Genomic DNA, 12487 nt, shown 5'->3' on the forward strand with positions numbered 1-12487 from the left:
TATAACAACCAGTAACTGTACAAATTAGCTAATTTGACTGAAAACCTGTACCTACCTTATTGTTATTTCAGCATCATCCCACTGCACCTTGGCTGAAGTGCTCCCTTCCTTGACTACACCTAAAAGAGTGGCATGTCTTCCCGTTTGCTTGTGAATGCATCTCCCTCCAACCCGAAGGCCGGTATCCACGCCACCAATCACTGCCAGCACTGGCCATACCTCAGTGCACAGAGTCCTCAGCTGGATTTCTGTAAGCTCAGCCAAGCCATGCTTGTTATGCTTGGCTTTTTCATCATCCTTGCTCTCTTCCTTCACCTCATGCTCCTCCCTGCTTTGCACAGAACGACTCTTTTTCAGTTTCTGGCTGACCTCTTTAATGCAGGATTTGACCTTCTGCAAACGATCCATCATGTTTTTATTTATACAGTAAGTCCACTTATCTGTACGATGCAAAATACGAATCAGTTGGATGGTGGCCTCTGCCAGTACAGTAGCTACTGGGCTACAGATAGGATCACCGGGCAGTAAATCCCTGGGTGTTCCACGCATTTGCATTTCACATATTTTAACCTGGATACAAAAAGTCATCAAATTCAAACAGAATAAATTAAAAATCATACATTTTTTTTAGTTACTTCCGCTAATGCCCCACCTCCCCTTCGTACCCCATCTGTTATTTATTTATATACACACATTCTTTCTCTCACTCTCCTTTTTCTCTCTCTGTCCCTCTGACTGTACCCCTCATCCATCCTCTGGGTTTTCCCCCCCCTCCCCCTTTTCCTTCTCCCTGGGCCTCCTGTCCCATGATCCTCTCATATCCCTTTTGCCAATCACCTGTCCAGCTCTTGGCTCCATCCATCCCCCTCCTGTCTTCTATTATTTCGGATCTCCCGCTCTCCCTCCCACTTTCAAATCTCTTACTAGCTCTTCCTTCAGTTAGTCCTGACGAAGGGTCTCGGCCCGAAACGTCAACTGTACCTCTTCCTAGAGATGCTGCCTGCCCTGCTGCGTTCAACAGCAACTTTTTTGTGTGTTGCTTGAAATTCCAGTATCTGCAGATTTCCTCGTGTCTGGTGGTTAACATTCTCTGTTTCATACAGCATTTTTCTCATTATTCTAAAATACAACTTTCATTTAATTTATTGTCAGAAATACCAGCAGGCAATGTCTGTCCATGGAGAAAACCTCTTTACCTTTTCACCAGGATTACTGCTGTAGAACATGACACATGGGTACAGTTCTGCTGCATCCACATCTTCAAAAGCTAACTTAGGCTCCTAAAAAGGAAAGAAAATGAGATGTTAATTAAGAATAGCTGCTAAAGTGAAACTTTGCAAACAGCAAAAATTTGGAACTTCTTCTATAAGCTATTTCCAGCACAGCTAGCACGTTAAATAATTAAATGCCAATAAGACCGTGAGACATGGAGAGCAGAATTACATTAATTGACCCATTATCAATTCAATCATAGCTGATTTATTTTCCCTTTCAACCCCATTTTCCTGCCTTCTTACAGTAACTTCAACAACCTTGCATATTAAGAAGCTATCAACCTCCATTTTAAATATACTCAATGACATGGCCTCCACAGCTGTCTGTGACAATTAATTCCATAGATTCACCACCTTTTGGCTAAAGAAATTCCCCCTTATATCTGTTCTAAAGGAACATCTGTCTACTTCTGAGGCTAAAGTTCTGGTTCTAGACTTTCCCACTATTGGAAGCATCCTCTCCAGGTTAACTCTATCAAGGCCTAGACCCAGTAATATCCAGACTGACAGTTACAAGATGCCTGTTTACTGTTTGTATGCACAAAAATTATTATTGAATATTATTGGAATTCTCTTCTCTCCAGACCTTTATGTCCTACACATACTACACTTTGAAATAAAGCAGGCAGATCATTGCAGCTGTAAGCAATCTTAATACCACTCTAATGTATGAAATCATTGTATACTTTGCCTCAAAGCTTCCAATCTGTTCTACCATATTTACAAATTTCAAAAGGACTATTCAGCTAGGGGAGACACAATTGAACTAGCCACAATGGCTTAATAAAAGCTCAGTTGGTAGAACAGGATTGGGAGAAAGGATAAACCTGAAAGTCAACCTACCTGGTCAATAAATTGAAAATTCAAGACCTGCAGCTGCTGAGTATACTTTATTAATTGTGGCAGATTATCAAAATCTCAGCACAAAACCAATTCCTGAGAAAGCAGGACTGACTTCAGAGAAACTGAGTCAGTTAATCTTATATTGACCAGAGTTTAGAAGACTAAAAGGACTCAACATAACCTCCATAATTTTAACAGGACTGGAAACATTAGATTCTTGAAGGCCAGAGGATTTCAGAAGACAGAGAAGAAAGAATTACGAGTGAGATAAGAAGAAATTTCTTCTCCAAGAGAGTGGTGAAGCTGTGGAATACACAGAAGGAAGGTGAAACCAAATCATAAATATAGTCAAAGCATTTGGACTTTTTAAAAAGGATATCAAATTTAAGGGGATACAGAGAGAATGCTGAGTTAGATGATCAGCCATGACCACAACGAAATAACAGAACAGACTTGAACAGCCAAACGGCTCATTCTTGCAACTATTGTTTTTTAAATGATTTGATTAGATTTGATTAAATTTAAACATTTTAAAAATATACAAATTTAAAATGTGATCCTCCTTTGTAAATGTTTGGGCTTTGGATATATTCCTATAAAATTTTTTACAGTAAAATGCTTTCACTGGCATGAAATAAATTTTAAGGTTATATCTACCGAGAACATTTAGGGAGTGCTTACCTCTCCATTTTTCCCAAATGAAATTGTCCTGGCCTCCATATCCAAGACACATGTTACATAATCTCCTTGAGTAAAACTGAAGAGGGTCAGTGTCTGTTCACCATTGTGGTAAAGGTTACCACTGTAAGCCCTGTACAGCCACATGTCCGAGGTAGTCCGATGGTTGAAATCGTGCACGGGCCAGCGAGATACTCCAACACATGTGCCTTCATTACCTCTATTTTCTTTCACTATATAAAACTAGAGAAAAAATTGGGAGTGTATGATATTTCAGAAGATCACATTAAAGACACAATGTAACATACGCATTTAATTGGAGATAGAATTCAAAACTATTTGCATTTAAATAAATATTTTACAATTTCTGCATCTGATTTAGATATACCTTCCAATGATAGCATCCAGAAGCAATCCCTGTTGATGCTAGACCATAGCCCTTTCCACCACTCCCATGGGTCAGAACTTGTCCATTCTCTACCACACAACACTGGGTTTTCTCAGGATCAAAGGATACCTCTTGGATAGGAAGATTTTCATCTTCTTCTTCTACTTCTCCCTGCTTCTATTAAGAGTTGCAATGAAAAAGTTAATTTAGCAAGCTTGTCATATTAAAGTACAATTGTACATATGTACAGTAACATTAAAAAAATGTCTTGGCCCGAAACATTGACTGTTTATTCATTTCCATTAATGCTGCCTGACCTGCTGAGCTCCTGGAGCTCTTTGAGTGGTGCTTTGGATTTCCAGCATCTGAGAACTTGTCACATATATACAGTATTGAGGCAACAATATTTCCACAATAGGACAGATTTATATAATTCAAGTTAATCTGTCTCTCAGGGGAAAACTTCAATTCCCAGGGCGATGGAAGAGGAACAGTGCTTAAATATCAAGACGCGTGGGAAACAGCCTGGCTCAGCGACAACTATTGATGCTTAACCTGTTCGACTTCATGGTTAAACACAATATACGTTCTTGTCAAGAGTGTTTGCATCCTAAAAGGCATCATACTCAAATACATCACAGCTTAGTACGGCAACCCATGACTGCAAAAAATCTAGAGAGATTTGCAAACACAGCTCAGCACATAACAGAAACCAGCCTCCCTTCCATGGACTCATTCCGTAGTTCTCACTGCCTCAGTAGAGCACCTAGCATAATCAAAGATCCCACCCACTCTGGACATCCTATCTTCTCCCCACTCCCATTGGGGACATCCTATCTTCTCCCCACTCCCATTGGGGACATTCTATCTTCTCCCCACTCCCATTGAGGACATTCTATCTTCTCCCCACTCCCATTGGCTTGAAAGCACATAACATCAGGTTCAACGACAGCTTCTACCCCAGATTGTTGGATGCTTCCCTAGTATGATGAGGTGCACTCTTGTCCCTACAATCTACACTCAGTAACTACTTTAATTAGGTACCTTCCACACCTAATAAAGTGGCCAGTGAGTGCATGATTGTGGTCCTCTGCTTCCGTAGCCCATCCTCTTCAAGGTTCAACATGTTGTGCATTCAGAGATGTTCTTCGCCACATGATTGTTGTAATGCATGGTTATTCGAGCTAATATTGCCTTCCTGTCAGCTTGAACCAGTTTGGCCATTCTCCTCTGACCTCCCTCATTAACAAGGCATTTTTGCCCACAGAACTGCCATTCACTTAATGCTTTTTGTTTCTTGTTTCACCCTCTAAACTCTAGAGACTGTTACGCATGAAATATCCAAAGAGATTGGCAGTTTCTGAGATACTCAAACCACCCTGTCTGGCACCAACAATCATTCCACAGTCAAAGTCACTTAAATCATATTTCTTCCCCACTCTAATGTCTGGTCTGAATACCAACTAAACCCTCTCGGCCATGCTTTCATATATTGAGTTGCTGCCACATGACAGGCTGATTAGGTATTTACATTAACATGCAGGTGTACAGGTTTATCTAATGAAGAGGCCACCGAGGGTCTCCTGCTATGACCTTGTCCCTGTCTATGCTGCACTTTCTCTGTAAGGTAACACTTCATTCTGCACTCTTATTGTTCTATCTTGCACTGCCTCAGTGCACCATTGTAATGACCTGATTTACATGAACAGCGTACAGCTTTTCCACCGTACCTGGCAATATGTGACAATAATAAACCAATTTACCAAATTTTAAATGTGACCCTCATGTCAGACGTTATGATCATTTTGGTTTGAAAAGTTATAGATGGGGTTTCACGGGACATGGTCAAATCCAAAAGGGTGGCAACAGGCTGGTGTTTTTCTGGCACAATCTCCTAACTAGTCAGGAAAAAGATGGCTGAGGCTCCAGGTGAGATTTTTAAATCTTCGTTGATCACACGGTATCAAGAAAAGAGATCAGTCTTATTTGTCACATGTACATTGAAACATCTAGTGAAATGTGTCATTTGTACCAAATCAAATCAGTGGATTATGTTTCTGGCACCATCACAGCATGCTCACAACTCACTAACCCCCCCTAACCGTACATTTTTGAAACGTGCGAGGAAACTGGAACAGCTGGCGGAAGCCCACGTGGTCACAGGGAGAACGTACAAACTCCTTACAGGCAAGGGCAGGAACTACATCCTTGTCAGTGATCAGTGATCACAGGCGCTGCAAAGTAATACACTAAACACTACACTACCATGTTGCCCTGGACTAGAAGACGGCAGATCTGGTCCCCTTCTTCAAGGAGGGCAACAGGGAAAAGGCTGATAATTGCAGACATGGGAGCCTAATATCAGTAGTAGAGAAATTGTTGGATAAGATTCTGAGGGACAGGTGGGATACAGGATCAAAAGAGGGAATTAAAGATAGTCAGTTTAGCTTTGCCAAGGGCAGATCTTGACTGACCAATCTAATTGAATTGTTTTTTGAGGAGGTAAATCCCGCATGGGAGATTGGTCCAGAAGGTGAGGGCTTATGTGATCCAAAGCAAGTTGGCAAAATGGATCTAGAATTGACATGGCAATAGAAGTCAGAAGATTATTTTTGTGATTAGATGCCTGTGACCAGCGGTGTACCACAAAGATCAATATTCAGACCCTTGCTATAATTTGGATGTGGTTCCTTAAGGTGTCATAGCTGGGTGTGTCAGTGGGGGGGGGGGGTGGGGGGAGGTAGTGGGGATAAGCTACTACCTATTAAATGCTCCCAGTGGTGTGTGTCTTAAATAGCCTCTGACAACCAAGTCCAGCATCTGGTGTTCATGTGTGACTACTACGCCCAGAAGAACCATTTCTACTAACAAGGGCAAGGGGCAAAGGCAGGTTACCGCCACGAGTTGGTGTGGGCAGTTGTGCCTTATCAGCCATGGTTGGCAGCTCATCTAAGAGAAGGAAAACTCTGATCTCAAACCTCCGCTGCCTTTTGGCTATGGGGAAGACTTCAGGAATAAACCATGAGGTAAAATCTGGAGCTGTAATCAATAAGGCAGCCCCACGGTGAGTTTAACGATGACTGGCAACTCCTCCGATGCTATTAGTGTCAAACTCTATTGGTCTCCACCATTCCTTTGCATTCATCAGGAAAAGGGGGGCCTGCTGCATAGGGAACAGCTTGCTCTCTAAATGGTATTGCGCTGGCTTGCATATTGGTTGACCCCGACCAACTGAGGCTACAATTGGATCTGGATGTAAGTGGCATGATTAGTAAGTATAGAGGTGACATGAAGATTGGTGGAGTTGTTGATAAGAGTGGAAAGTAGTTGGGTTAAGGCTAATGTTGATGATTGACGTGCTGGTGAAATGGGCAGATAAATGAGAGTTGGAGATTAATCCTGATAAGTGACAGGTGATGCATTTTGGCAGCATTAATGAAGTTAGGACACATACCATGAAAGTCCATGAAGAACAGAGGGAATTTGGTGTGCAAGACCAAATATCCTTGAAGGTGCAGCACAGACAAATAATGTGGTTAAGGAAGCTTATAAAATACTGGTCTTCATTAGTTAGGACATTGAACACACGAGCAGAGAGGCCCTACTCCAACTATGTGAAACAGTGGAGCACTGTGTGCAGATCAAAGTAAATTTATTGCCAAAGTACATATATAACCCTGAGATTCATTTTCTCGCAGGCAAAGTCAATAAATCCAATAACCATAATAGAATTAATGAAAGACCGCACCAACAGGTTCGTCAACCAGTATGCAAAAAACAAACTGTGTAAATACAAAAAGAAAGAAAAAAAATAATAAAAATAAATAAGCAATAAATATTAAGAACATAAGATGAAGAGTCCTTGAAAGTTAGTCCATAGTTTGTGGCAGTGAGGGGGAAAGTGAAGTTGAGTGAAGTTATCCCCTCTAGTTCAGGAGGCTGATGATTGAGGGGTAATAACTGTTCCTGAGGCTCCTGTACCATCTTCCTGATGGCAGCAGCGAGAAGAGAGCTTGACCTGGGTGGTGGGGGACCCTGATGATGGATGCTGCTTTCCCGTGACAACGCTCCATGTAGATGTGATCAATGTGGGGAGGGTTTACCCATGATGGACCAGGTCGTATCCACTGCTTTTTAGGATTTTCTGTTTTAGGGCATTGATGATTCCATACCAGTCCGTGATGCAGTCACTAAAATATATGGAAAATTTGAAACTGGGAAATGCACAGAGGAGATCCTGCTGTCACACCCTTCTCTTCTTCCATCCCAATACCAGTGTTCCTCTATTCTCCTACCACTCCACTGTAATTTCTCATTCTCTCACCGCCAATCATTAAATTCTATACAACCTGTTTTGCACACTTCTAACGTCCCAGTTGGTAGGAAGAGATCACATTCCCCCTCAGTCACCTTGTCAGTAGGGGCCACCATATCCAACTCAGAGCAACTAAAAGTTGAAGATGCTGCCTTTCTTACTGCCAATAACTTTAAAGCACAAGCCTTAATTTTTAAAATATTAACAGACCTATTGGACTCCAAGTATATTGTGAAATACTTTAGTTCAATAGTTAAGATATGAAAATCATCATGAATTTTGATGTAATGTTTTATATTTCACATTAAGTTAATTTTACCATTTTCAACTCAGTATTTTGCTAATTAATTCTCCTCTCTCCAATTTATGTTTTGAAGTACTTGCTTACTGTATCTTAGTTTTTAAGTAAATATTGTCAATTCAGAATCTAACCTGAAAACAGTGGTTTTCCAGTCTCTGGACTTGTCCTTTCTAATATGGCTTTACGTTTGCCATTGGTTAGCATCCACAGACAGTACAGATTCAAGGACTAGGATTCGTATGACTCCCAACATTACAGACATACCTGTCATTCTCCACCCCCAACACTCAGTTCCAATTATTTCATGTGACATTCATTTAACTCAATTTCTTTTTCCTCAGATTTGTGTCCTTATTGCTCTTCCATTCAGTGGTTTACATTTTGTCTAATTCAGACTAATTTTAAATACACTTAACAATTCATTAGGCAAAAAAGGAAAGCCCCCCCCCCCCCCATTCTTTATAACCATTAAAAGAACATGTAAGCTCTGGTACCTGTAATTTCACCTGTTCCTTCTCTTTGATTTGAACTGTAGGTTTTGCCTGGGCAAGGGGGGCCTCCCACATGCAATTAGAGATGAGCAAGAAAAGGTGTTCCACGACCTGTAAAAGGCATAAGTACACACAGAAAATATTGCGTGCCTGCTTTGTCTATACTAATCATCTTTCTATAATTAAATCCATTAACAAATTTTTACATTAACTGATGAGCCAGCAAGAGGAAAAAAACAATATAGGACCTTACAGTACTTGATTAGAAAATGCAGAAGCACTTCTAACAAAATTTGTTATGGCTTCAAGAACAGAATTCCTCAAGTATGTTGTTCACCTGTATCATCTGATCATCTTCCACACTTGACTCACAGGCCGGCAACACTGCTTCCAGAACGTGAAGGGCCAGTAGTCTCGTTCTTAGGTTCCCAGCCAGTGGGACACCTGTTCAACAAAATGCAGTATTGACATGGCATTTAATATTTGCTAAGGTGAAGGAATATGCATCGATAAATTCAGGAACCAAGAGATGTGTACGAACTACAGTCAGATGGTGGATTTTTACTGAGGTATACTACATAACTCTAATTGACTATTAGAATGTAAACATCATTACTTTTCATGTTAGAAATAAGTAAACATTTCACATGAATATCTATTGTTATCAGAATTAATGGAAGAGGCAAAGTTACAAATCTTTATTAAATATATTCTACATTTGGTTTTGTGTAGCACTTCAGGCTTTGTCATTACCCACCACAGCCAAGAAAAAGAGTAAACTGATGTCAACAGAAGGGAGAACGACTCAGACCAAAAACTCAGACTCTGGGAGGCAGAGTGAAGTTAAGATGGTGCTAAACAGCGACTTCTTTGCTTGCATCTTCAGAAACAGCTTTATTTCCATCTTTAATATCTTTACTTTTCCCTTTCAGGGTTTTTTTGAAGACCCTGACCTGGAGTTAGATGCTGACTTAGGTTCTTTGCGGGAGTGGAGCCTGCCTTCGGGGGTTCAGGACTGGCCGCTGTTCGGCATGCCAAGGGTTCGGCTTGAGAGTCTGGTTAGGATTTGGAAGCCTAAGATCTTGGGGCTCTGGAGACGGGCGGATCAAGGGTTGGTGTCATGGCAGGAGATCAGTCTCTCGTTGGGGGAGTTGGAAAATCGACTGCTCAAAGACCCGGGATCTTTGAGCACAGAGCTCAGAAAAAGCGACGTAACTGATGTTTAACATCGTAAAGCAGCGAGTTGTTTGTTATATCTCCACACTCGCTGGGAAAATGGAGACATCTCTTCCTCCCTTATTAGACAGAGAGAGACACAGAGACACATACACAGAGAGACTGTGGTATGTCGTATACCGGGTGAAACGCTGAGTCTTTGGAGTAACTGCAGGTCTGTGTCTTTGCTATTGCTTTGCTCACGCTTGAGTGCTCGGTGGTGGGTGCTGATATTTTTTTTGCTGGTGGGGGGAGGGAGGATCCTTGCTTGCTGCCGCTTACATGCAGGAGGGAGGGAAGCTGGGGGGGGGGATACTTTGGGGTTCTTACGTTTATCTTTCGTTCATTCTTTGGGGCACTTCTCTGTTTTCATGGATGTTATGGAAGAAAAAGCATTTCAGAATGTATATTGTATACTTTAATGTTAGAGAAATGTACACATTTTGAACTTTTGAACCTCTGAGACACTACATCAATGTGACTGGGAATCATACAGAATATCTTTCATTGCAAGCAACGTTACGATCTTCAAATGTTAATCATTTTATATTGCAATGGGAATCTAAATTCTGATCTGGAACGTTCCTTAAAGTATGTAATCCATGATGATTGCAGAACATTTATATTTGCTGTTCAGAAGAAACAGGAGCCTGTACCACCATGCAAGTGTATCACAATATAATGCAGAACTTGACCAATATTACATTATCTCTTTCCCCACATCCCTTGATTTACTTATCTCTCATTTTTATACAAGTGTCTGTTTTGAATCTAATTAGAATTGATAATAATTAAACACTTCCCTCACTGCATGCCGTCCATCATCTTTCAGCATGGCCCCTTTCACCCTCACCAATTTTTTATTGATGCACGAGAGAAATCATGGCTTGGTATGCCAACGGCTCTGCCCACGATTGCAATAAAAAAAAAATGCAGAGTTGTGGATACGACTCAGCACATCTCATGGAAACCAGCCTCCCCTCAATGTACTCTGTCTGCACTTCTTGCTGCTTTGGTAAAGCATCAAGTATAATCAAAGGCCCCCCCAACCATAGGTGTCCCTTCTCTCCCCCCGCCCACCAAACCAACACGTAGATGATACAGTAACCTGAAAGTACATACCAACAGGCTCAAGGACAGTTTCCTTCCTGCTATTAGACGACTAGTGAATGGATCTCACAGTTTACATCATCATGGCTTTAAACGTTATTGTCTACTTGCACCGCACTTACCCTGTAACTGTAACACTATACTCTGAATCAAATCATAAACACAAGAAATTCTGCAGATGCTGGAAATGCAAAGCAGCGCACACAAAATGCTGGAGGAACTCAGGTCAGGCCGCATCAATGGAAAAGAGTAATAGTCGACATTTCCGGCTAAGACCCTTCTTCACGACTGAGAAGGAAGGGGAAAGACGTCAGAGTAAAAAAGTTGGGGAGGGGAAGGAGGCTAGCTCGAAGGTGACAGGTAAAGAACAAGATAGTGGGGAAGACAAGTTCCCAGGAAGGATACGTGGCTGTGAATCTGGGTGAGTACATGGTCGAAGACTAGCAGAGATCACAGAGGGTCTCACCCGTTGAAGAGAAAGTTTAAACTTCATCAGGGTAGGCATCCCCGAGGAGACTTCGCAGAGGAACTGCAAATCACCTATCACATTCTAGCTATATTCCCTCCTCTCCCATACTTTTTTTTTATTCTGGCTTCTTAATCTTTCCTTTCCAGTTCTGAAGAAGGGTCTCGGCCCAATACGTCGACAGCTTATTCCCCTCCATCGATGCTGCCTGACCTGCTGAGTTCCTCCAGCATTATTTGTGTGTTACTATAGTCTGCATGTGATTATTGCTTTTCCCATGCATTGCCTCAATGCACTGATGTGATGAAATGATCTGTATGGATGTTTGTCGCTCGGCCTCAGCACATGTGACAATAAACCAATTTACCAATTGTCCAGTCACGTGAGCAGACTCTTACAGCAGCTACCTTTCCCTGCCCTCCGTGCAGCCACTCCAAAAATGAACATAGCTTTTTGTGCTCTGCCGACTGCCTGCCCATGCTAACACATTCCCCAAATTCTGATGCCCCAATTTTGTACAACATGCATGTAGCCTAATGAAATACTTCCCTAAAATCCAAATACTCCCTATTTTCTAGTTCCCCTAACACAATGTACCCAGACAAGTCTCAAATAGTCTACGTTTTTTGAAATTACAGTTAACTCATACACATTTTTAAACATTTTTTAAGGTTTTTAAAATCTATTAAAATTCATTAAATAGCATGGTTAATTTAAGTCAAAGCTTTCAAACTAACCAACTGGTCAACCTGGTGACTAAACATTAAGCAGATGGGGCCTATTCATGTCATGCAACATAGTGTTAGTTATGGGCTGGAGACCTTGGTCTCCACAGCTAGAAACTGACTTAGTAGATGAAACCGCCATTTAATGATCTACCTCCATATCAAAAACCCCAGTGAATACTGTCCCTTTGTCCTTATTACATGCCTTTCCTATCCTGGTTGACGTTTACTTTCCATATCCTGGCTACTGTTCAACAGCCTGTATATAACTCCCATCATGGTCTTTTTACTTTGCAGTTTCTTAATTCTACCCACATGTATTCTATATCGTCTGATCCTATGTCACCTCTTTCCAAGGATTTTAATTCATTTACTACCAACTGGGCCAAACCACCCCCTGTCTACCTACCTGACCTTTTGGGCAATGTGTACACTTGGATGTTAAGCTCCCAATTATGATCTTCTTTCAGCCACGACTCTGATGCCCACTACCTGTCAATTCCTAATGACACAACAAGATCATCTACCTTATTCCATATACTACATGCATTCAAGTATATCATCAGTCCTGTATTCATCATCCTTTCCAATTCTGCCCCATGTTACAATTCAACTCAACCCACTGACAGCAGTTTTGCTTGTCATCTGTCCCTTGTCACAGTCTCACCACACACTGCATCA

The 12487-nt window shown here is 41.4% G+C and overlaps 1 protein-coding gene across 7 annotated transcripts in view; it reads right to left on the reverse strand.

The window, feature by feature from the left end:
- herc1 (HECT and RLD domain containing E3 ubiquitin protein ligase family member 1) overlaps window positions 1-12487 on the reverse strand; it is a 273938-nt gene that overhangs the window by 108461 nt on the left and 152990 nt on the right. For all 7 annotated transcript variants that reach the window (XM_072282232.1, XM_072282231.1, XM_072282229.1 and 4 more), the window contains 6 exons: window positions 8628-8734; window positions 8294-8401; window positions 3184-3360; window positions 2799-3038; window positions 1197-1280; window positions 56-570 (listed from right to left, as the gene is read on the reverse strand). In XM_072282232.1, the coding sequence (XP_072138333.1) occupies window positions 56-570; window positions 1197-1280; window positions 2799-3038; window positions 3184-3360; window positions 8294-8401; window positions 8628-8734 (1231 nt within the window). The remainder of the gene's footprint in view (window positions 1-55; window positions 571-1196; window positions 1281-2798; window positions 3039-3183; window positions 3361-8293; window positions 8402-8627; window positions 8735-12487) is intronic.

Source organism: Mobula birostris, chromosome 18 (genome assembly GCF_030028105.1).
Source record: "Mobula birostris isolate sMobBir1 chromosome 18, sMobBir1.hap1, whole genome shotgun sequence".
Lineage (NCBI taxonomy): Eukaryota > Metazoa > Chordata > Chondrichthyes > Myliobatiformes > Myliobatidae > Mobula > Mobula birostris.